Genomic DNA, 23,608 nt, shown 5'->3' on the forward strand with positions numbered 1-23,608 from the left:
CTTTGTGGTTGACATCAGTGAAAGAGTGGAGTAGCTCTGACTTGAATTTGCTTAAAGAAATACTGGCATCAGATACAAGCTGCATACTCATAATGTTGGTAAGTCATTCAATGTTGCATTTGAAGACAAAAGGGAAGTTTCAAACAAACCAATATTTTCTCAGTTGACAATTAAATTTTGCTGTCCTATTTCTATGGTGTGGAGTTAAAGAAATATACCACCATCTGGTTATGAACATTCTGTTTGTAACCGACAATATCTTTACCCAGTATATCTGCTGAAATGTATGGGTAAAGAACTTCAATGTAGCATGCACAAATACACTGTCTAGTTCACATAGTATGTATCTCAAAATATTTGTGAGTGACTATTGCAAAAACATGTTCACTAAAAGAACAAAAAGCCATTGTAACAACACTGATAAAGGCTGTGCTGACAAATTTAATTCTTTAGTTGTGACCCCTGGTAACCTATGACATCATATGGAAATTTACATCTGAACAGAGTGCCAAAGATTAACTATTACAGTGGCCAGTGGCTTGGAATATAGATTTGATTCTAACAGATTTTAAAATCAAGAGACATGGTGCTGTTATGACATTTTCATCTTTTGTACAAATCACAGGATATACTGATGTCGTCTTCTGCAGATGTTGGTCAGATTATTGTAACTTTGATAAAAGATTTCATAATGACATCAACCATTGCTGAAGGAGTACTTGTCAAGATAGCCAATTCATTAACAGAAATGTTACAGAAACTCCTACTCCACCCACAGCCAGATAAAGGTAAGCTTTCATTCTCAATCATGCATTAAAACAGTTACCCCGTCTACTCAATATTCCAACAGACACAGCATTGTCATTCCTTTGCAATAAAGCTTTCAAATAATATTTCATTGTAAGCTTCCCAACCGGTACCATCTTTGAATAAGCAAAAGGATGATGCAGTGGTATTGTTTTCATGAAATTTAATAATGAATTATGAACTATTCAAACCAGGTTTACTTAAAATAGAGTGTCTGAAAATCATAGATGCCAATCCGTTGTGACTCAAACACCCAGTTAACTTTGACCAAACTACTGTGAAAAATATCAGAGCACAAATTTAACATGGGATATGGCTATGCTTTCCTTTATCTGAAGACTTTTTAGAAAACTCAGACTTAAGACATACATCAAAGACAGCTGGTGACCAGTTTGGAGAGGAAGCAGCTTTCTGATTGAGAGATTGACAAACTTCACCTCTCAAAGATCCCTCTTTTAAAGTGCTCATAGTTTTGCTATATGATTTTTTTCTCACAAACTCTCCAGGACAGTTGAAGTTACTGTTGCCTCTTCTTTGTCAGGTACATCTGAAATCTAGTCCTCATATACCATCCAATGTCATCAATCTCAAACTACTCTACCATGGTAAGTACAACATGTATACCACATCAATCATGTACACAGGCAAAGTGAAGCTTTCTGGTCGGAATTTTACATCAAGAATGATAGTATACCTTTTAAAAATTTATGATGAGCTCAAGAAACATTGATGATGACTATCAAATATAATCTCACCATAATGCTCAGTTTTGAAGCCACTAGCTAAATAACATACATATCTAATACAGTGGAATTTGATCGAGTGTCCGTTTTGCCTTGCAGAGCTCGACAAGTCTACATGTTGCTTATCATTAGAAAAGTAAACATTTGCAACAAATTGAGTCTTTGATGTTAGATTATACAGCGCGCGCGGCGAACGTTCCCATACACTGTCTAGTCTACAATCGTGGCAGTCGTTTCAGCATGCCACTCATGCACAACAAGCTTGACGCCACACTATAGCTATAGTACATCATCAAAGTTTTCTTTCAGCTAATTTTGTGTACTTTGATTTGGGAAATACAACTCAGATAAAACTCATTGGCATATTTTTCTCGAACAATCCTCAACATCAATCGGACTGACGCTGGGCGTGTAAAATGTCGTCCGGGAAATTACTTGCCAAAATACAGTGAATTATTTCAGAAACACTGGGTGTATTATTCAATGGCGCAAAATGTACCGTGTTGATTGAATTGCACTTGCATGTGCAAAATCAACACTTTTCTTCAAGTCTATTTTGTAGCTCAGAGAAGTGTCAATTGAGAAAATTTCATTTAGCTGAGACAAAAGAGAAAACGGGATTAAAGTTTCATGCAGGAGTGTTTAGCATTTTCTGCTTGACAATATTCAGTGTTGTATCGTGTCAAACTTGTTGATAGAGTAGACTGCACTGGCAATGCTACAGACTACATGCTGAAGGAACTGTTGTCGTGATTGCTGACATCGAGAGGAGAAGAAAAGTTTTTTTTAAAGAATTTACTTGTTTCTTCATAATTTTCTTCCCAATTTAAAAGTAAACACCTAAAAGGAAACTGGTGATGTGCATGTAGTGCAGTGTTAAGCTTGTTGTGAGTGACATGCTGAAACGACTGCAGTGATCGTGACGAGACAGTGTATGGGAAACGTTTGCCGCGCGCTGTAATCTAACACCAACCAAAGACGAAGACTGAATTTGTTGCAAATGTTTACTTTTCTAATGATAAGCAACATGTAGACTTGTCGAGCTCTGCAAGGCAAAACGGACACTCGATCAAATTCCACTGTAATTTAATACCAACAAAAATTGTCTCAACTTTCTGTATGTATTAGTGTCTTGATGTTTTGTCAACCACTTTTTCAACATGTTTCAAGTTGCCAAATAACAGGTATGTAAGAGTGCTTTCAACAGCATACTCCAAGTTCCAAATCCGAGTTGGACTTGCAAGTCCGAGTACTCGGACTTGCATACTCCGAGTAAAACTGCTTTACTCGGACTTGTATACCCCGAGTACACGGCCTACTCGGAGTTGAAAACGCCGAGTTCACATGCTTATAGAAAAAACAATGCTGGAAAAACACAGGAAATATTCGATCTTGAGATAAAAATTTGCAAACAGCGTATACACACTGCAGTACTTCCAGTCGCTCAGAGAAACTCAGAAAGAGTTGTTAACGAGATCAGCCTGACCTCTGATCTAGCTGTGTATCTTGTACAACACGCTCAAGTCATTGTCGTTGTCGAGTGTAGCTACCGTCACGCAAATTAAGAGTTTGTCTTGTCTTTTCGCTTCATTATCGGATCAGATCTTGATTTGATACATGACTTGAAGTGGGCCCAACAACGTTTCATGATCACTGCGATGCAGTGCAGCGAGTTATTAGAACATGGACGCCATACTTGAATGACCTGTCGACGTGTGACGTCATGGCCTTGGTTTGCTAGCGTGGCAAGGCCATGATAGACTTGCCGAAGCATTTTAGGCATATTTATGTCTTGATAAAATAATTAAACTGATATTTTTTCAAAATAAAATGAGCACAGTGCGCTCATGTATTGTATGAACCGAGTGCGAGTGACCAAATTTGGTCGTAAATAATGACCTGACTTGACCTGTGATGTCATGCATTGATTTCGCTAATTAACGATGGTGCGATATCGGACTGAGTAACTGGCTGGACTTGCTGAAGTTTATTGGTTTTACTGTAAATGTTACGTCTAAGTCATCATTCAAAAAATTTTGCTGCCGGCCCTGGCAGCAGCTTTCTTCTGAGGGTAAAATCACGGTCGCTCCTTGTGGAGGGACCGTGGTTAAATATACATTGCGCAACAGATTACAAGACATCGTGAAAATGAATCTTTTTTTTCAAAAGAGAAGATTTTCGACATATCAATCAGCGCTAGCCGTAATCTCTATTAGTAATAAAATACTTTTTTTCGACAGATCGTTTCTTGTCTGGCATGGCAAAATATGCATTTCTAGGAACAAATATTACTCGGCGTATATTCAAGTCCGAGTTAGGCCATGTACTCGGAGTATACAAGTCCGAGTAGGCCATGTACTCGGAGTATACAAGTCCGAGTAAGCAGTGTTACTCGGAGTATGCAAGTCCGAGTACTCGGACTTGCAAGTCCGACTCGGTTTTGGAACTCGGAGTGTATGGTTTGAGATACTCTTACATACCTCCAAATAATGAAAGATATATCCTTTATAATATCATTATACTAAAGTGTCCTTCAGTGATTGATGTTCAATAAGAAACCTATCTATTGCTGAAAAAGATGAGTATTAACCCAGTCAACCAATTTCCCTGTACATAGATCTACCAACTGTACTGAAAACAATAGGCATATTCTAAAGTCTGGTGTTGAAAGGGCTCAAACTTAAATGCATTGATGGCAGAAAATAATTAGTTGTGAATTTTTGTTTAAAAGGGAATGATCTGACTGATGTACGTGTGACTGTCATAGTGTTTTCATAATTCCATGATTGTATTAAAGTCTTATCTGAATAGTAATTTTTGACTCATATGCTGTCTTTTCCTTCAGTCTGTAAACTTTTCACTCGGTCTTACAGCGAAGATATTGAAGTTCAATTTCATGCATTGAACTACCTGAATCTTACACTGATACAGGCTGCAGGTCAAACCGACAACCCAGGTAGGATATTGAACACCTATTACCTGGTCATGAGGGCTATAGCGCCCATTTATTACCTGAGGGGCTGTGCGTTACCAGAAACGCATCACTATTCCCCGAGGCCGTATGTCCACTAAACAATGGGGGCGAAAGGTAAATTCAAAGTGGTATTAAAATTTTACTCAGCAGTTACAGCTACATATGAAATTGGATACTTATGGTTTGGAAAGAATTACATTATTTCTACGTATGCAGTTCTGTAAATGATGGCAACTGTTAAAATTCAACTCTAAATTTGAATGTACCGGCGTACATATAACATGATGTTTGCCAATAAAATATTCAGATTAGATGATGATATGGTTCATCGTGGCTTCTTGAAACGAGAAAGTGATAGTCACTTAACATGGAATTCAAACATATCTGTTAATGCTCTCCTCACTGTCCTATACGCCACCTAGAAAATCTCGTAATGATGAACTGGAAAACATTACTGAAACTAGAAAAATTTGTTTATTTCACATAGTGCTATCCATGGTACTGTCAAACAACCATCTATTTACACTGTTAGAAGACTGGTCTAAGCTGGACTGTCTACCAGGCTATCTCAGTACAACTCTCACCACTATAGCACTGTTAGTACATCTATTCCATAAACACAAGACACAGGTAAGTCGCGATGCTGTTCCTTTAGTTATCTTCTATCCAGTGATAAAGAGAATTAGTGATATAAATGTTTATTGTCACCAACAGTAACAGTGCTTTGGGGTGAAAAACAGACTGTGATTTAAGGGAAAATTTCACATTTTATGTCTTCAAAAATATATGACATTAGTGATATTGTACAATGAAATTCACTTTAGTCTGAGTCCCAATTTTGATATTACTACTATTTGTAAGTGTGGGGTTTTCTTTCCAAAATTGTAACGTTGTTAGATATTTTTTCATTTCAATGTCATGTGTAGCTTATTTTGCTAGTAACCTGACAGGAAGAATGTTTTTATCATTTTAGGTAGATTATAGAATAGCCTTTGATGTCCAATATCTTGTCAGTTTAGTTAGTGGAAAGCATACAGCATTGGTACAAGGTAGGCCAGGAAGTTGAATGTTATCCTAGGGTTTACAAAGGTAAACGGTATGTTGTACACAATAGGTATTGTTGTTCCAGTTGCAAACTAGAATATACAGCAAAAATAGAAAATTTCATGTGGTGTTGAGGAGGACATTCATTGTAAAATATCATAACATGATGAAAGAGGTGGTGCAGAAAGATATAGAATGTGGTGGTCCTCAGATGAATGTGATATCAAAATCCAGTGGTGATACACTCTAGTCTCATTCTTTTTCATCAAGTCTCAGTACTGGATGACTAGTATGGTACAATGTAAATCTGCAGATATTTGTTAAAAATACACACATTGTATCAATAAGTCCCTAATTATCCAGATGTTAGAAGATAATGTCAGCATCAGTTACATGTGAACAACATACTTGAATTCTTATGAAGTTTTGAATTTTGTTTTGTAGAAAGTTGGAAGAAACCATTTAGCAGGAGTTGAAGTTACCGTATTCCTCCGATTCTAAGACCCCCTTTTCAGAACAAAAGATGACGAAAAATATATGGGGGGTCTAATAAACGGATGTCACCGCGAAATCGAACATTGAAGTTAATTTATGCTAATTTATGCAATGTTATGCAAATTTTTATGCCAATGATTTTTTGATTCACGCTACAGACAACTCATACTTTGTAATATCGACTTATGCCATGCTGCGTGGATACTGGCAGTCGAATCTGTACAAGTATAAATTAATGGAGATCCACAAGTCTTGAAATATAACGTATTTGCCATACCTTCTTTTACTAAACAATACGATAGCAATAAATCTTTGTATTTCGTGAATAGATAATCACCACGAAACTTTGTACAACAAGTACGTTCCTCCGCAGCAGCTAGCTCCCCATAGCATGGCCACAAAGGTCAGACAATGAGTGAAGGGAAAGTCCCTGAAGTTCCGCTGGCTGTGATTGGTCAATTTACGCAATAGGTCAAAGCTGTCAGTGCATGAGGTCAAGGTAAAATTCTGTTCAGTGGGATGGTGTCCGTCCGATGTTTTCTATGTACGATTTTCATTTACTGTACTCCTTAAAATAAACGATCAATTACACGTCGTGAGTTTTATTATTTTGCTCCTAGTTTCAAAAAGTCTAACCGTATCTCGAAACGAAATGTGATCTTACGAACAGGCAGGCTCGAACAGGTAAAGTGTTGAGGCATCGGCTGGCCGAGACGAAAGATTGCTGCGCCAATCTGCTTTACATTTGATGTGTTGAATTTTTGGCAATACACCCTGAAGTTTTTTTATTACTTGTATCGATGACCGAAATGTCTCCTGATGTGGAATTCAGTCATCTATGATCAACTGTTCGGAATATGGTACGATCATGCACGTTTTTGTTCTAACTGTAAGTGTATAGGGCCGTTTAAGCTTATGAAGTTGGGTATTTTTCCCTCGCAAGACTTCGAAAGCGTGCATAATCTTGAAAATCTGTTACACTATCGTTCTACTCATTGCTGGGACTAGTTCAGGAAAGGACACACACAAATGCCGTTCAAACAATAAATACCTTCATTACATGAGAAAAACTACAAAATTGATGAAACATAAACGGAAGAAATTCAAAGAATTTCAGTTCATGCGCGGAAGAAACTTTGAATATCGCGTTTCGTTTGTCAACACAATAATTGCCCTCTTCATCTAAGTCAAACCAGTCGAAGTCGATATCGTCGTCATTAAGTCTTTTTGAAAGATTTTACGATGCCAATGATATTTCTATTTTCACTGGTTGCTTATACGGTAAAGTTGAACGTAAGAGAAAACTTGCAGCTCTTCACAATGATCACAAAGAAAACTTACGTGATAGAAATCTGTTGAAAAAAATCTTCTTATACTTTAATGGTAAATTTGAACGTAGAGAAAACGTGCAGCTATTCACAATGATCACAAAAGATACCTTACCTGATAGAAAACTGTTGAAAAAATCTTTATAAGCACACCATTTAAAGAGCAACTTTTTATGTGCCGTAGTCTTTTGCCTCAGTAGTATGAAAACAAAAGTGTAAAAGTTGAGCGAAGCAAGTTCAAAGCTCGTGTCATTCACACGTCCCAAATTTCTATTGATAACGGCAACAAAAGGATTTCCCGACATCGTCTCAAGATCCTATAAAAATGCGTCGATTTATCGTAGACTTTATTTTCCGAAAAGTCATAAGACAGTGCATGGTCGTCATGGGCAAGAAAAAAAGTAATTATTAAAACATTCTCGCTGTCGGCATGCCTAACTACCGTCGCAATCAGCTAGAACTTGGTTTGCCGTATGAACTTCGCCGAGATGCAGACAACATACACGATCGAAATGCTGTAGCCGTTGTTCAAGATGGTTGCAAAGTTGAAAGTTTGAAGCGAGATGCAGCACTCATACCGGGCACGGTTACTTTCGAATATCATCGATCGTGACGTGTCAGTCAACACAAATACTACTTGAAGGCAAAGAAGAAAGCATTCATCCATTCTCCAAGAGTTGGCATGGCAGAGAAATGTCACGTCGGTGTTTTGGCAAATAATGCGGCTGTACCTCTGCTAAAGCAATCAGTCCGAGGTACTGTTTTCACCGTACATATTCACTAAAACAGACCAAATCATGCCGCTGACCAAAAAATGAAACGGCCCTTTTAAGGGCGACAACAGTCTCCAAAAAGAGAACTACTGATACCCAAACTTTTTTTGTGTTTGTATGAGTGTAAATTGTGTTTGTTTGATCATGATGAAATGAGCGAATCGTACTTGATCGACAAGTCCGAAAACCCGACGATCCTAAATGTTCATTTCATGGTAGCCAAATTGCATCGAAATGTTCGATTCGTACATAATCAGATGTTGAAAAATCTGCTTATTTTGATGGTAGCAAAATAACAGTAACGAAAAGACGACATTGTACTAGATCGAGACGCTAAAAAATCCAACTCTTTTATATTGTTCATTTAGGTAGTAAAATCCAAGTGTAGTTTTATCATCAGGAAATGATGGAACTGTTCCCGATTGACATGTTCCAAACCCCAACAATAGTGTGCGTGTGTGTGTGAGGTTTGATACTTCACTTTGACACTTGTTTGTGACTTTGATAAGCAGCGTAGGTGTTGTGGATATTCTGGTCCCATTACATGACAATGGCTCTATTGTTCCAGTCAAAATTCGGGTGTACCCCCCTGGGGGGTCTTATAAACGAACTAACAGCTAATTACGAATTGATAAAATAATCCTGGGGGGTCTTATAAACGGGCGGGGTCTTAGAATCGGAGGAATACGGTAACTGTCAAGGGATTTTAACATATTACCCTCTGTAGTAATTAGCGGTCAAATGGTAGCCTGATTGTGTCTACTCTTTGTTTCAGCTAGTGCCTTGCATTTATGGAGTGTTGTATTGTCCACCAAGTTTAGCAGCAATTTTGTAACATTCAAGCTAGGTTCAGAGAGATCACTGTTGAGTGACAGAGATGTGAATTTAGCAATCCCAACCAGACATCTACAACAACTCTACATCTTAGCTCAGAATGTAATTGTTGTTCAGGTAAGTGCTGTTTTACGTAAGAAATTATTCACTAGGTTGCACCACAGTTTAAAAGTTTTCAATTGATATTTGCAAAGTGTTGGAACTGTTTTGACCACATGCAATACAAGCACATTTTCACGTTTTCTTGTAAATGTCACTATTTTACAGTTACTTTGTCGTTATTTGAAGGCTTTTATGAGCATTCCAGATTCAAAATAACAAGAAGTTTCGAAAATACTTGACATGTCGGCAGTTATTGACATATTGGTATGAAAACGTACTCATTGATCAGTTTACCTGTATCAATAATGATAGGTTGTTTTGTAAATTTGTTACAGGACAATGAGGTACTTCAGTGCCATGCTGTCAGCTGTCTCTGCCATCTGCTGATGTATTCCAAACAAGATCACAATTTCAGTAAGATTCCAAAGATACTCTATGGTTAAGCAGTTTGTCCAAGTTACTGTACCATCAAGTATTTGCATGCCAGTCAGTGTTTACAGGTGTAAATCCACCTTTAACCAAGGGCCCCGTGCCACATTTTTTCTAGAATATTACAGAAAGCTGCTGAAATACGGTAATTTAAAATCTACGTGTCACAAACTATAGCCATTTACATCTATGGTATGGCTTTGAATACTTGCTTAAAAATACTCCAGTGGGCATCGATGGGTAAATAAAGAATCATTCATAGTGAAAGCATGCAAAAACAATTCCATAACTGCGATAATTCATTCACACAAGCCTACGACACATGTACATATGACATTGTACGTGATTAATTTGTATCCTTGTGTAACACAGGAAATCACCTGGTTCATCAGCCATGGAACGTGAGACTACTGGAACTCTCACTAGATTGGTGTGTACACAAGAATACCTTACCACTGTCTGCACTCTATCTACTATACACAGTGAGTATCTATTTCAGTTTATGTATTCAACCCTTTACCAGAGACAAACATTTATAGCTTGAAAAAACATTCGTAGGTTATCCATGGACCAAATTGTGGTTTTGGATAGTACACAAGGTAATTTGTGTTATTTTTATGTCATATATGTCATAATAATTAACATAATCATGATGATAACTTACTCTATTATCACAACATCTACCTTCTCATAAAATTTGAATTAAAAAGAAAATTACTTTTTGCTCTGTTGGCAGATTGGCATATATATGTATGTGTCCTTTGTTTCTCAAATATGCTAAATTTTCTAAGTTCTTCTTTCAGCTCCATGCATTTCCAGGCATCTCAAATACCATGAAGTTAAACTACAGAGAGAAAATTCTTTCAATGCTTGAAGAAGTCACAGCTAGAGAAAGCACTCTGCCAACGCTGTATCCTTGACTTTTGATTTAGTTCAGTGTTCCCAATGTTGACGTTGCACAAATTTGTTTGCATTAATTGAAATTGATTTTAATATCAAAATCATGAACAAATTTTTCCCATCAAAATAATGTAAATAGCAATTACAAGTGTGATCTTGCGGATTAATTATAGATACCTGCACAGTTTCTGTTTCATTATGTTGTCAGTGACAACAAAAAATCAATTTTATTTTTAGCTCCGCTGTCAGCGACGCGGAGCTTATCAAATAGGTTGATTTTCCTCCGTCGTCCGTCGTCGTCGTCGTCCGTCAACAATTGCCTTCTCCTCTGAAACTGCAAGTCCAATTGCTTTGAAATTTTATATGCAGTTCACTTGGGGTGACCACACTTAAGTTTGTTCAAATCGCGGTGAAATTTGCGTATTTGTATTTTTGGGGCAATTTTTGGTGTTTTTGGTAAAAAAATCTTCTTCTCTGAAACCGCTTGTCCGATTGCTTTGAAATTTGATATGCAGTTTACTTAGGGTGACTTCAGTCAGATTTGTTCAAATCGTGGTGAAATTTGCATATTTGTATTTTTAAGGCAATTTTTGTCATTTTTGGTAAAAAAATCTTTAAAAATCTTCTTTTTCAAAACTACCAGTCAGATAGCTTTGATATTTGGTACATATGTCCCTAGGGATGATCTATTTCAGATTTATTCAAATTGTGCAGAAATATGCAAATTTGCATTTTTATGGCATTTTTTGCCAATTTTGGTCAAAAGATGTATTTCTCATTTCTGTATTTGAAATTTGGTATACAGGTTTCTATAGATGAATTGAGTAATATATATTGAATTTCTGATGAAATCTGAAATTTTGTATTTTTGGGGCAATTTTTGCCGTTTTTGGTCAAAAACTGTGTATTTCCAAAACTACTCATCTGATAGCTTTGCAATTTGGTATACAGGTTTTTAAAGATCACCTTAATGATATTTGTTGAAATTATGATGAAATCTGCAATTTTGTAATTTTGGGGCAATTTTTGCGAATTTTTGGTCAAAAAATGTGTTTCTCAAAAATTACTGGTCTGATAGCTTTGAAATTTGGTATACAGGTTTCTACAGATGAGTTCAGTAATATATAATGAATTTCTGATGAAATCTGTAATTTTGTATTTTGGGGGCAATTTTTGCCATTTTTTGGTCAAAACGTGTATTTCCAAAACTACTCATCCGATAGCTTTGAAATTTGGTATACAGGTTTCTATAGATGAACTAAATGATATTTATTAAAAAATAATGATGAAATCTGCAATTTTGAATTTTGGGGGCAATTATTCCCATTTTTGGTCAAAAAATGTGTTTCTCAAAAAAAGTACTGGTCTAACAGCTTTGAAATTTGGTATACAGGTTTCTATAGATGAAGTTATGAACTAAATTTGATCTCTTGAAATTATGATGAAATCTGCAATTTCATTTTTTGGGGCAATTGTTGCCATTTTTGGTCAGAAAATTTTATTCTCAAAAAACTACTCATCAGATAGCTTTGGTTGACATGTTCTTAGGGATGATACGATGTGATATATTCAAAGAAATCTTCAATTGTGTATTTTTGCAGCTTATTTTAGCCACTTTTTTCTGGCCTCTGCATAGAGCTATCAAAGATTTCCACCTTCCTCATCAACATGTGTAAAAAATAGTTATTCTCTACATAAACACAGCGGAGCTATATCGGCCGCTAGGTCGCTTGTACTACATACGAAACATTGGTCGTACCAGGAGTTGACCCTGGGCTATAGCATCAGTGCTTAGCATAGTAAAGATAGAAAAAACTTGTCGGCCACCTCTCCATCCCTATAAAGGATGGTTGAGTAACACATGATGATATCCTGCTCATGCCACAGCCCAGATTCAACAAGAAGCACAAACACACATACAGAAAACACATTCAAACCGTGTTGTAACCAATGTGATTACAGTAATGATCTTATTGGACCTTGACAAACTTGAAGATACATTGACAATGTGATGCTACCTAGCTTCTTATCACATGACACAGTATGGTATGATGACATCAAAACAACAGCCGATAAACTCACCTCTCTGCTGAGACTAGATGATTGAACATGTCCCTGGTATTACAAACAGCACTCTGTGAAGACTCGCTGTCCAATGTCACGTAGTAAATCAGTGTGGTACTGTCATATTCCAATATGAAGTGACTCAATCTCATCTACGAGTTGGGAATACAGACATCATTGAATCTTCCAGAACTGGTACAATCAAAATAGATTTCTCATGAGTGTAGGGGAATCAAAATTCATATATTGCTTGTGTTTTCATTCATAATATAACTTTCAATCATTGAGCACATCATTGTGTTTTACAACCATTTTCAGTAATAGAGCGCGAAGCCACTGCAGTGAACTGCAATAAAACTGCTTACACTAATTAGTTTCAGCTGTAGCCGTGGCCACTTTGGTGTTGAACAAGGCTACTTGATACAGACAAAAAGTCTGCTTGTACAAAGGCAAAACTAGCTCTGTCTTAGGCTCGGGTTGTAAATGAGAGTTTACGATTGGCACCCTGTGTTCAAGATTAAGATACAATGTAACATTACCATGCACTGGTCCATGTACAAATCTTTTTTTATTTCAACTTCCCAGACAAACTGTCTGCATGGGACATACAATGTTGTCGACTTTGCCAGCTGGCTACAGCTGAAACTAATTAGTTTGAGCAGTTTTATTACAGTTCACTGCAGTGGCTTCGCGCTCTTATTACTGAAAATGGTTGTAATTTAAAGCATTGCCTTATCGAGCAAATGGTTAGACAGTGCCAACAGCAGAATCTAAACATGCACACTAGTTGCCATGAATAAAAAGCATGAATTTCTGTCAACCATAAGGAATAGAACATTAAAAGCATTTAGATAACTCTGTGACATTCAAGACAAGACCTCACACATGAATATCAATGAAGTTTGTGAGTTTTTGAATTATTCTGTTCCAGAATAAAGATTTTGTACATTTTCTTGTCCACATGTGTTGTCTCTGAATATTTACAATCTTGGATTCAATAGCATTTTTAGTCCCCACGGACACCGTCCGGGGGGACTTATAGGTTTGGTCATGTCCGTGCGTGTGTGCGTCCGTGCGTGCGTCCGTCCGTCCGTCCGTCCGTTCACGCAGATATCTCAGAGATGCAAGAAGCGATTTCATTCAAACTTGGTACAAGGATTACTTCATATGTCATACAGATGCACGTCGATTTGTTTTGTGATACGATCCAATATGGCCGCCAGGCGGCCATTTTATTACGATTTTTTCATGTACAGAGCCATAACTCAGACATGTTTCAACCGATTTTATTCAAAGTTGGTACAAGGACATTGACCAATGTCATAGATATGCACATCATTTTGTTTTGTGATACGATCCAATATGGCCGCCAGGCGGCCATTTTATTACGATTTTTCATGTACAGAGCCATAACTCAGACATGTTTCAACCGATTTATTATAAGTTGGTACAAGGACATTGACCAATGTCATAGATATACACGTCATTTTGTTTTTTGTGATACGATCCAATATGGCCGCCAGGCGGCCATTTTATTACAATATTTCATATACAGTGCCATAACTCAGACATGTTTTAACTGATTTTATTCAAAGTTGGTACAAGGACATTGACCAATGTCATAGATATGCATGTGAATTTGTTTTGTGATACAATCCAATATGGCTGCTGTGTGGCCATTTTATTACGATTTTTTCATATGCAGAGGCATAACTCAGGCAAATCTCAACCGATTTTATTCAAAGTTGGTACAAGGACATTGACCTATGTCTTACATATTTACGTCAATTTGTTATGTGATACGATCCAATATGGCCGCTAGGCGGCCATTTTATTACGATATTTTCATGTACAGAGCAATAACTCAGACATGTTTCAACGGATTTTATTCAAAGTTGGTACAAGGAGATTGACTAATGTCATACATATGCATGTCAATTTGTTATGTGATACGATCCAATATGGCTGCCTTGCGGCCATTTTATTACGATTTTTTCCTGTCGAGGGCCATAATACTCTAAGGCATATTTAACCGATTTTATTCAAAGTTGGTACAAGGACATAACCTATGTCATACATATGTATGTCAATTTGTTTCTTGATATGATCCAATATGGCTGCATGGCAGCCATTTTGTTACAATTTTTTCGTGTCCTTAGCCAAAACTTGGGCATGTCTCAATTAATGAAGAGGACTCTATCCTCTTAGGACATGCAATCAAAGTACCCATTAACAAGTGGGGACTGTGTCATCAATGATGACTTGTTTGTTTCAATCTGTGACATCGAATGCATAACATTTTGCCAAATTTCCTGAAAGGGTTGCTATGGTCAGATCTGTTTATAGCCATTCACATCCAGCCTAATGATTGATTTCATGAATTTTCCATTTGATTATTGATATAACAAGTTTCTATGGAATTCTCAATGAGAAACAGCAGTGTACTTACAAGTTGCCGCTTCTTGCATGGACTCCACTCTGCCAGTTGCATGTAGTTCATCAGTCTTCTCACACTGACATGCCCTGCTGCATTCTTATTTTGGAATGAATGTTCTTAGTACGATAGCAAGATCACAGAGTGATGTCTTGATCAAACATGACTCTGATTTACCTCCCTTAGCTCGGTGTTTTGATAGGACCAACCCTGGTGATTTTCAGGTTTACTAGCCGAGCACAGTGTGACATGAAATGCTACTGTGAACAAGTACGATGCCAGTGAGCAGAGCAGATGATTATGGTCCTTGAAACCAAACGATATTTTCCTGACATACTCAGTATAAACGAATGGTGACTTCTTGGAGATATACCAAATGAGAGCTAAAAACTGCCTAATTTTACAAATCTTCCAACCCCTATTGGAGGAGACAATAATAAAATTTGTATAACAAGTGCTTGTAGGAAGGTATACATTGGTATGAGCTGTAGGTGGGGCCAATGATGTCATAGAAACCAGCTTCCCTTGCAAGGAAAGATTCACTCTGTGTGGGCTAGCATCTTGGGAGCTTTTTAGCCAGTTGATTGGCTGAAACTTGTAACAAATTCATTTCCAAACAGCCAATCAGCTACACAATAGCCCTGGTTTCTGACTCCATAAGTTGCTGTAAAAAATGACAAGCTAGGTACCACCTATAACCTTTCAAGCCACTGCACTTAAGTAACTCTGTATCAACATTTGCTGGCATATGGAATATGCAGATCCATACTCTACACAATGCATTCTTATATAAGTTGTCTTTTTATTTCATTTGTTCACACATGTATCTATTTACATGTCCATTACTTTACAAAAAAAAGACACTATGGCTGCATTGTACACTTCATTCTTACAATTCTCTTGTTTTACATGGAAACTCATAGGTTAAATAAAAAAAAAGACAAAAAGAATGTCTCATTTCAGTTCAATTTTAAGGATTTTCCACATGATTCTGCATTTTATATCTGCATATAGGTTTTTTGCTTCTGTCTATAATTAATGTGTGCGAGTAACAGAATTTTCACCAGGCACACACAAGCAGCTTCTCGTGAATTTAAAGTCCAGATTCAATAAGTATTATTAGAAATCGTAAGCCTGATATAGATCTCAGCAAACTCTTCTTTGAGCCTGATCAGATTACAATGAAGAATTGACACTAAAAACTGCAAAGGAGATAACCTCTGAGAAGTAATAAGCGATGTAGTCATGACAACATACATGCCGCACATGCTTCTCCCAATAAAAAAAGCTCCAAGATGAGATAAAATTTTCAAAATCTAGAATTGAGGGCAGACCAAAAACTACCAGCTGAAGATTGTTGGGGCCTTGTGGTACAATTTTATTTTACAGTTTGACAGAACCTTCTGGCAGGGCAGAGTTACAAATTCTGTAGTATCGCAGATCATTGACAAGTCTTCGTAGGCTCTGTGTGAATGACGGCAAGTCCTGTTGTGAGAGAATTGGAGAAGAAAAAAGTTCAGCTCAGGGGACACAAATCATTAAAATAATCAGGGACATACACACTTCCCAATATAGTAGAAACTCAGTCTTCAAGTACCTCTTTCAACGGTTACACATCCAGAGTAATGACAGCTGATTTTCAAAACAACAACTGCTGCTACATAATTTTAATATTCAAACTTCGTGTTTTCCCTGGATTGTCACTACCAAAAGAATTTTTCTGTCCTTGTAGATAAATTTATTCAACTTTGTTACACTGAGAGACATGTCAAACATGTTTGGACATCAATACATACACATATATATATATCAGATCATATATATATATATATATATATATATATATATATATATATATATATATATACGTATATGTATGTATATATATATATATACATATATGTATATATATATGTATATATGTGTATATGTGTATGTATATATGATCTGATATATATATATATATATATATATATATATATATATATATATATATATATACCGCAATTATGTGTATCTCAAACAGTGGTTTGGTCAAAATGTAATATAATATCATTCATGTTGAGTACACTTGAATTCATTCATTCACCGTAAGTTGCCACACCGTTGTGACAATACAGCAGTATTCTGGGAGCTGGATACAAAACATTTTGACACTTGCAAATCATCTGACAGCTAATATCTTCATAGCAGCTTGTCCATCTCTTCATGAGTGAAAGCATTGATAATCATGGCAACTTCAAAATTTCAAAACATATTTTCCAGACGTCACTCAGCAATACCTCCCTTGTATACAATAGTTATAATGCAACTCTCACCTTGTCTAAACTAAAGTTTGTCCCTAGAATTGTCTTCTGACTGTCATCCAACCCATCGCAGGCAGAGAGAAACTGATGGAGAAAGCTACCATAGAAACTGTCAAAGTCCACTGATGCCATATTGTAAACCGTGATAAGTATCTCTTCTTGTAGAAGGTCATGTGATTTGTGAACGAGGACTTGAAGTAACACATTCAGGAACTGGAATAACATCAACTCCCGGAAGAATTTCTAAAACAAAAATTAGCATGTGATATTACTTCATAATTATAAACATAATTTAATAATACTGAAGTATCTTGCATGTTTCCATTATCCAATTTCAAGGGAAGATTTCTAAAATACGAAAATTGTGAAATGCACACCAAAGGCCAGGAAGAATAGTGAAATTGGTCCTTGGAATCGGCACTTCTATTTTGGAAATAATTTGGGAAACTGTGGCAAATATATACTTCTGTATTGCAACTTTTAAGGCATTTTTGTTGTGCATATTTTTCTTCTGAGAGCATGTGGAAATGTTCAGCATTTGTTATGTCAATACTGCCTGTAGGTGTAATGCCTCTTATTGTGGACAATTCATAAAATCTAGACTCCAAGTCATCAAGTAACAACGTAACTAGTGGGAGATTTTATTGGTTCATAAAAAAAATATTTAAAAAGTTTTGAGCCTCGCCTCTTTAGCTGCCTCAAAAAATTAAGGGAACTTTTTTTTTTCTCTAGTCTTATGAAAAGATATGCTTTTGCAGTAGCATGGCCTTACCCACAGAACTAACCAAATCCCAGATTCTAAATCTATGTCAATGCATATATCTAGAAAGGTCATAACATTACAATGCATCTGTTCTTTTACCTTGTAATAGAGCTTCCATTTTGTGTTCAGTGTTTCCAACGCCTCGAGATTCTGCTTGAATATTGCAATGTCTGGTTGGAGGAAAGACTGTCCAAACGCCTGTAAAAATACAAACAATATATTTAATATCAGGACCTGACACTGCGATACTGCCACCTTCAAGTATGTAATAGTTCTATGGTGTTGTGTAAGCAATAGGTAGGTTTGTCACTAAACATAGCATTGCCAGCACAACATTGGCTGTTGCTGACAGAAATTGAGACAAAATTTGTCCGTTTAATTCCAGAGTTTGTGGCTGCAGTGTGTGATTTCCTGACATTCTTTTTTTTTTTTGGTTTTCCATCATGATATTGGTGGTAATCAAGCACCAATGTCACAATGCCCAAACGCAGATTTTTCCATGCAGTCTGTTGAAAATTTTGGAGAGATATATGTGCATACCAAAAATGAAACCATGAAGTCACTGTGTTGATCCACTGCTATTTAAATTTATACTGATGGATACAACAGCTCTGTGTTTGATGATGCTAGTAGTGTCCTCAAATGGACACACACACTTCGCGGTGAGTATTTCACCTACCTGCATGATAGCAATGAACTGTGGTTGATTCTCTATGCTTTCGTTACCACCAGACTGCAGCTTGTCCAGCACCGACGCCCGAAAGAAGTACCTCCAGTTATATAGCAGCAGTAGATGAAGCAGTTCAAAAAGAACACATTTGATATCTGGAGACGACCTCTGAAAGTGAAAAAGCAATTATCAAATACACCAGGGTTCTCCACAAAGGGAATTTGAGGGGTGAGCCGCCCCTCTGTCGTTTTCAGAATTCTATTCATATGTTAAAGATCCATTAGCTGTAACTTTTGGTCATTTTTTAGTCCCCACGGACACCGTCCGGGGGACTTATAGGTTTGGTCATGTCCGTGCGTGTGTGCGTGCGTGCGTCCGTGTGTGCGTGCATCCGTCCGTGCGTGTGTCCGTCCGTTCACGCAGATATCTCAGAGATGCCTGAAGCGATTTCATTCAAACTTGGTACAAGGATTACTTCATATGTCATACAGATGCACGTCGATTTGTTTTGTGATACGATCCAATATGGCTGCCAGGCGGCCATTTTATTACGATTTTTTCATGTACAGAGCCATAATTCAGGCATGTTTCAACTGATTTATTCAAAGTATGTACAAGGACATTGACCAATGTCATAGATATGCACATCAATTCTTTTTGTGATACGATCCAATATGGCCGCCAGGCGGCCATTTTATTACGATTTTTTCATGTACAGAGCCATAACTCAGGCATATCTCAACCGATTTTATTCAAAATTGGTACAAGGACATTGACCAATGTCATTCGGTAGCTATGCACATTAATTTGTTTTGTGATACGATCCAATACGGCTGCTGTGCGGCCATTTTGTTATGATTTTTTCATGTACAAAGCCATAACTCAGGCATATTTCAACCGATTTTAATCAAAGTTGGTACAAGGACATTGACCTATGTCATACATATGCACATTGATTTGTTTTGTGATTCGATCCAATATGGCCACCATGTGGCCATTTTATTACGATTTTTTTATGTCCTGAACTACAACTCAGACATGTATCAAGCGAATTTATTCAAAAGTATTTTTATCACAGACCTAATGAAGAGGACTCTATCCTCTCTGAGGAGCTATGTGAGAGGTCTGAAATCGGCAGTCTGCGCCCCCAAACTGCGCTAGCGCATTTCAATTTGCGCTATCAATCTGCGCTCCCATTCTGCGCTATCAAACTGCGCTCCCATTCTGCGCTATTGATCTGCGCCCCTGTTTTGCGCTCTCTATTTCTCCAAACCACATGTGCTGTGAAAACGACCCAACTAGCACAAGAACGTACTACGTCGATTATGATTTTACTATTTCCATCATTTTATTTTTTGATATGACATCGGATCGAGACATGGTGCTACAGGCACATTTATAGGGAGCTGCATTTAGGACCCTGGTAGCGAGTCCTGTATCATCGATGGCTGCCAGATCTACGTGGAGATAGAGTTGACCTTTCAAAATTCTGCCTTCTCGACATATACACCTACGTACTTTTTTGACTTTCCAAACATGTAAACTACATGTATGAGTGTGATAGAAATGACACAACCACTTAACTTAACCACGTATCCGCGGTTTGAAACAGTCCCGACATTTACGTCCCTCGGACTGGCACTGTCGCTCTACAAACCCTCGACCCGTCCGGCTCATTCATTGACTCGGATGTGATACATTGTGGATGAAAATTTGAAATATAAATATTGTAGAATCAGTAGACAGTCCCCTGTAAATCAAATAGATGTGTACATACAGGTCCAGTCAGGTTGTACTTTCACTCGGCCGCTAGTTGACAGGTTCACAATCGATGTGATTGTGAGTGCACTGAACAGCTGGGACGTATGTGTTGTCATGCTGAACTGTGGCCCACGGTTAGTGGTTTTCAATGTTAAAACTCATTGAAGTGCAAATATGTGCATAAAACTAGCCGTTAAAGGATGATCGGTCGATGAAAATACGAAAACTTTCCATGCAATATGCATTATTCACACCGACACGGCTTCATCAACTGTCCCCGTGCTCAAGGAAGATGACACGCGTATTTTATTCAACATATTCGGTCATCTATTCAGTAATGAAGTAGCGCACGATCTCGTTCAAATGTTATTCTAGCCAAGCGTTTTTGAATGAGCTTACTGTTCTGACTGAGAATTTAAAATAAGTTCGAACTAAATTTAACTATATTCCAACTTAAAATCGACCGTACATCGGTAGATCCTGTACGTACGCTTGGCTGACGGATATAGATCTGAGCGCGGAGGGGGGTGGCCCTATATACCGGAAGGAAGGAAGTAAACCAGTTCAAGTGACCTGAAAATGTACTTTCAAACGCTTACAAGACGCTTGCGACGCTTGATCTCGACCAACATGCCACGATTTTCGTTGCTCGATAATCCGGTCCTACTATACATTCTCTCCAAAACAAAACGAAAACTGCCAGGACTTTCTTTTGGGGAAAAGTGTTGGGTCACATCGTACCGGGAAATTCCTGAAATATTACTACATGTAAAATGGCAAACTATCAGCTAAAATCGGTACAAGAACACATCAATCTCTCCCGTCGTAACAAAGGGCGACAGGTTTGCAGCGCGGTGCAAAAGCTATTAATTAAAAGAAAATACAACAAACATTTTATGCTGTCAAGAGTTAGATGTGTTCATCTTGAGGTAGGAAAACTACAACCGACGTCCCGTTTGCACAGATCACGGTCCCTCCACAAATTTGTTGAGGGACCGTGCACAGATGTCGGCGCTGACATGAACTTGACAATAATTTTTCACAAAGAACATGCATAAATTGCCGCGCGAGACGGGAAGTAGACGACGTAAGTCAAGGACAAGTGAATGTCCAACGCGATCGCGCGACGACAGCACACAGGTCTCGATCGGATAGACTTTTTTACACAAGGTTCGACATCTTCATCTTGACTGTGAACTCTGGTAACCAAATTGTAACTGTTGAGACAACAGTATACAGTTAATCTACTAGTTAAACGTTTGAAAATTGGATTTAAACCAGGTTTAGCAAAGATGTGGTCGCGGTTTTAAATATTGCCGTCTCCGGTATAGAAATAAATACATGCATGCACCACGGTGTTTGGGTCAAGTAGGAGTAACTTTATTACTACTAGTCAAAAGTCTATATTCCACAGAGTGCCGTGACCACCCCCAAAAATGCTAGCAAGAGGCGAGATTACAGAGTTGTGGCTGCCGGGGGTGGCCAATGGCACTACCACTATGTATTAAATGTTTCTAATAACTATATTGCTGAAAACGTCGTGGTGATCTTCCATTCCGACATCTTGTGCACCACTTGCCAAAAACTTTGAAAACGGTTGTTCACTCGAATTTAGGCTATCGTTGGGCAGATCGTCCATGTAGCCGACACGAACACGAAGTGTCTGTTAGCGGCTACCAAAAACTATGAAAAATAGTAAAGAATGAGCTACAAAATCACTATCAGTTTCGCTGGGAACATATTCGATGGCTTGTTACACAACTGTTACCAGATTTCAGGTAACACTGTTTACCACACGATGGATCTTTATTTAATAAAGTAACCTATAGAGATAGCTGATTGATATCGTAAATGAGACAGGTGCCTCTACGGCGGTAAAACTAATAGTTTATCCCCATTGTAAATCCGGTCCCCCCGAGAGTTGAAATGTCCGACTTCTGCATGGTCACCGTGCCGCTGTGCAGTGTAGCGACAATGATATGATTGCAATTTCGTTTGAAGTTCGTTTACATGTATGTTAACGCAAATAAGGTGAAAAATATCAATGTTTCCCAGTATCTTGTTGTACTGGACGAGATCGTGCTGCTCTTGTACTGCATGAGCTTTGATCGAAGCATAGACTTTAAAAACGGAAGTGCGTTGGCCGTCTTTTGATTTTGAATGTCGAAAATTGCATATGTAACCTCTCCTAAAGCCTTGTGAACTGCGATTTGTTTGCATTTTTTCACGATTTTACTTTCTAACAAAAATAAGTTCACGTAAAATGTACTGATAGATGCGTAGGGAAGTTTTATTACTCACAAAATTTGAACTGTATGTCCAAGAATTTAGTTTGAACAATGAAATAATGAACGGTTGCCGCTCTCATAAAATTGCCGCTGCAAGGACGTGCATCTATGTGTCATAACCTTCCAAGAAACAAACATGATGTAATTTACTGATATGAGTAACACTGAATTCCCTTGTAGCTGATTTCCTTGATGTTCTGGTTGTAAGCTTTATTCTCTCCCTTACATGGCTAGTTTTTGAAAATGTCGGAAAATCAAAGACGATGTAAAAACTGCTCAATTCACTTGCTCATTCCGACATAAACAACTGTGTATAGTTTATCAACATATCATGTAGTGAGTAGAATTCAAAGAATATCCAAATGTCGAAACATTAAAATGAACACAATATGAGAAGATTCCTTTCATAAAAAGATCAACTTCAAGTGATACTTTTGAAGATTTGAAACCGAGTACGTACACCCTACTTCACACGTCGTCAGTCTTACGTCATCAACAAGTCACCCACGGCGTCGGCAGGCTTGACGTCATGGACGTAGACTTGTCAATCATCACGGAAGTCGCGAACATGTATGATCTGTCGGGTTCAAACGTTTCTGAGAACATGAACAGAAATTCTCAGTATCGACAAAGAAATCGTCAGAAAAGAAGTAAAAAATTGTGATGCTAACGTAAACATAATTTTGTATCCACTTGTGCCATTCCATGTTGCAGGGTGGCGTCGCCAGCCCTGCCACTCACTCTGCTGTGCATTGTTGGACTCGGGGAAATAGTCGCCGTCGACTAGCAGCAACGTCTAACCATGGGGATACTAACATAATTTTAGTCAGAACTTGACTTTGAGCTTTCAACTACTTGATCACTTCCCGACGTCCTTATACGAGAAAGAAAAT

At 37.7% G+C, this 23,608-nt stretch overlaps 2 protein-coding genes across 3 annotated transcripts in view; one reads left to right on the forward strand and one right to left on the reverse strand.

Moving 5' to 3' along the window:
* Position 1: 1 nt before the first annotated feature.
* LOC139151276 (uncharacterized) lies at positions 2-13,451 on the forward strand. Of its 2 annotated transcripts, none has more exons than XM_070723958.1 (11): positions 2-98; positions 626-788; positions 1,314-1,412; positions 4,396-4,506; positions 5,012-5,154; positions 5,498-5,573; positions 8,940-9,115; positions 9,436-9,514; positions 9,902-10,011; positions 10,321-10,439; positions 12,425-13,451. In XM_070723958.1, exons 1-11 carry the CDS (start codon positions 93-95, stop codon positions 12,534-12,536), a joined length of 1,194 nt encoding a protein of 397 aa, XP_070580059.1. In that variant the 5' UTR covers positions 2-92; the 3' UTR covers positions 12,537-13,451. The 2 variants fall into 2 exon arrangements, with proteins under 2 accessions (XP_070580059.1, XP_070580060.1); XM_070723959.1 differs by having other exon boundaries at positions 10,333-10,439.
* Positions 13,452-15,709: 2,258 nt separating this feature from the next.
* LOC139151277 (exportin-6-like) overlaps positions 15,710-23,608 on the reverse strand; it is a 35,455-nt gene continuing 27,556 nt past the window's right edge. The window contains exons 22-25 of the mRNA XM_070723960.1: positions 18,676-18,834; positions 18,096-18,194; positions 17,246-17,476; positions 15,710-16,412 (exon numbers count right to left, since the gene is read on the reverse strand). Coding sequence (XP_070580061.1) covers positions 16,311-16,412; positions 17,246-17,476; positions 18,096-18,194; positions 18,676-18,834 — 591 coding nt within the window. The 3' untranslated portion in view covers positions 15,710-16,310. The remainder of the gene's footprint in view (positions 16,413-17,245; positions 17,477-18,095; positions 18,195-18,675; positions 18,835-23,608) is intronic.

This window comes from Ptychodera flava, chromosome 15 (assembly GCF_041260155.1).
Source record: "Ptychodera flava strain L36383 chromosome 15, AS_Pfla_20210202, whole genome shotgun sequence".
NCBI lineage: Eukaryota > Metazoa > Hemichordata > Enteropneusta > Ptychoderidae > Ptychodera > Ptychodera flava.

What these genes read in the sequence shown, in the direction of transcription:
- LOC139151276 (XM_070723958.1), top strand. An exon ending in TCTCAAACTACTCTACCATG is followed by an intron (nt 1,413 to 4,395) that starts GTAAGTACAACA and finishes CTTTTCCTTCAG; the next exon opens with TCTGTAAACTTTTCACTCGG. An exon ending in CAAACAAGATCACAATTTCA is followed by an intron (nt 9,515 to 9,901) that starts GTAAGATTCCAA and finishes TGTGTAACACAG; the next exon opens with GAAATCACCTGGTTCATCAG.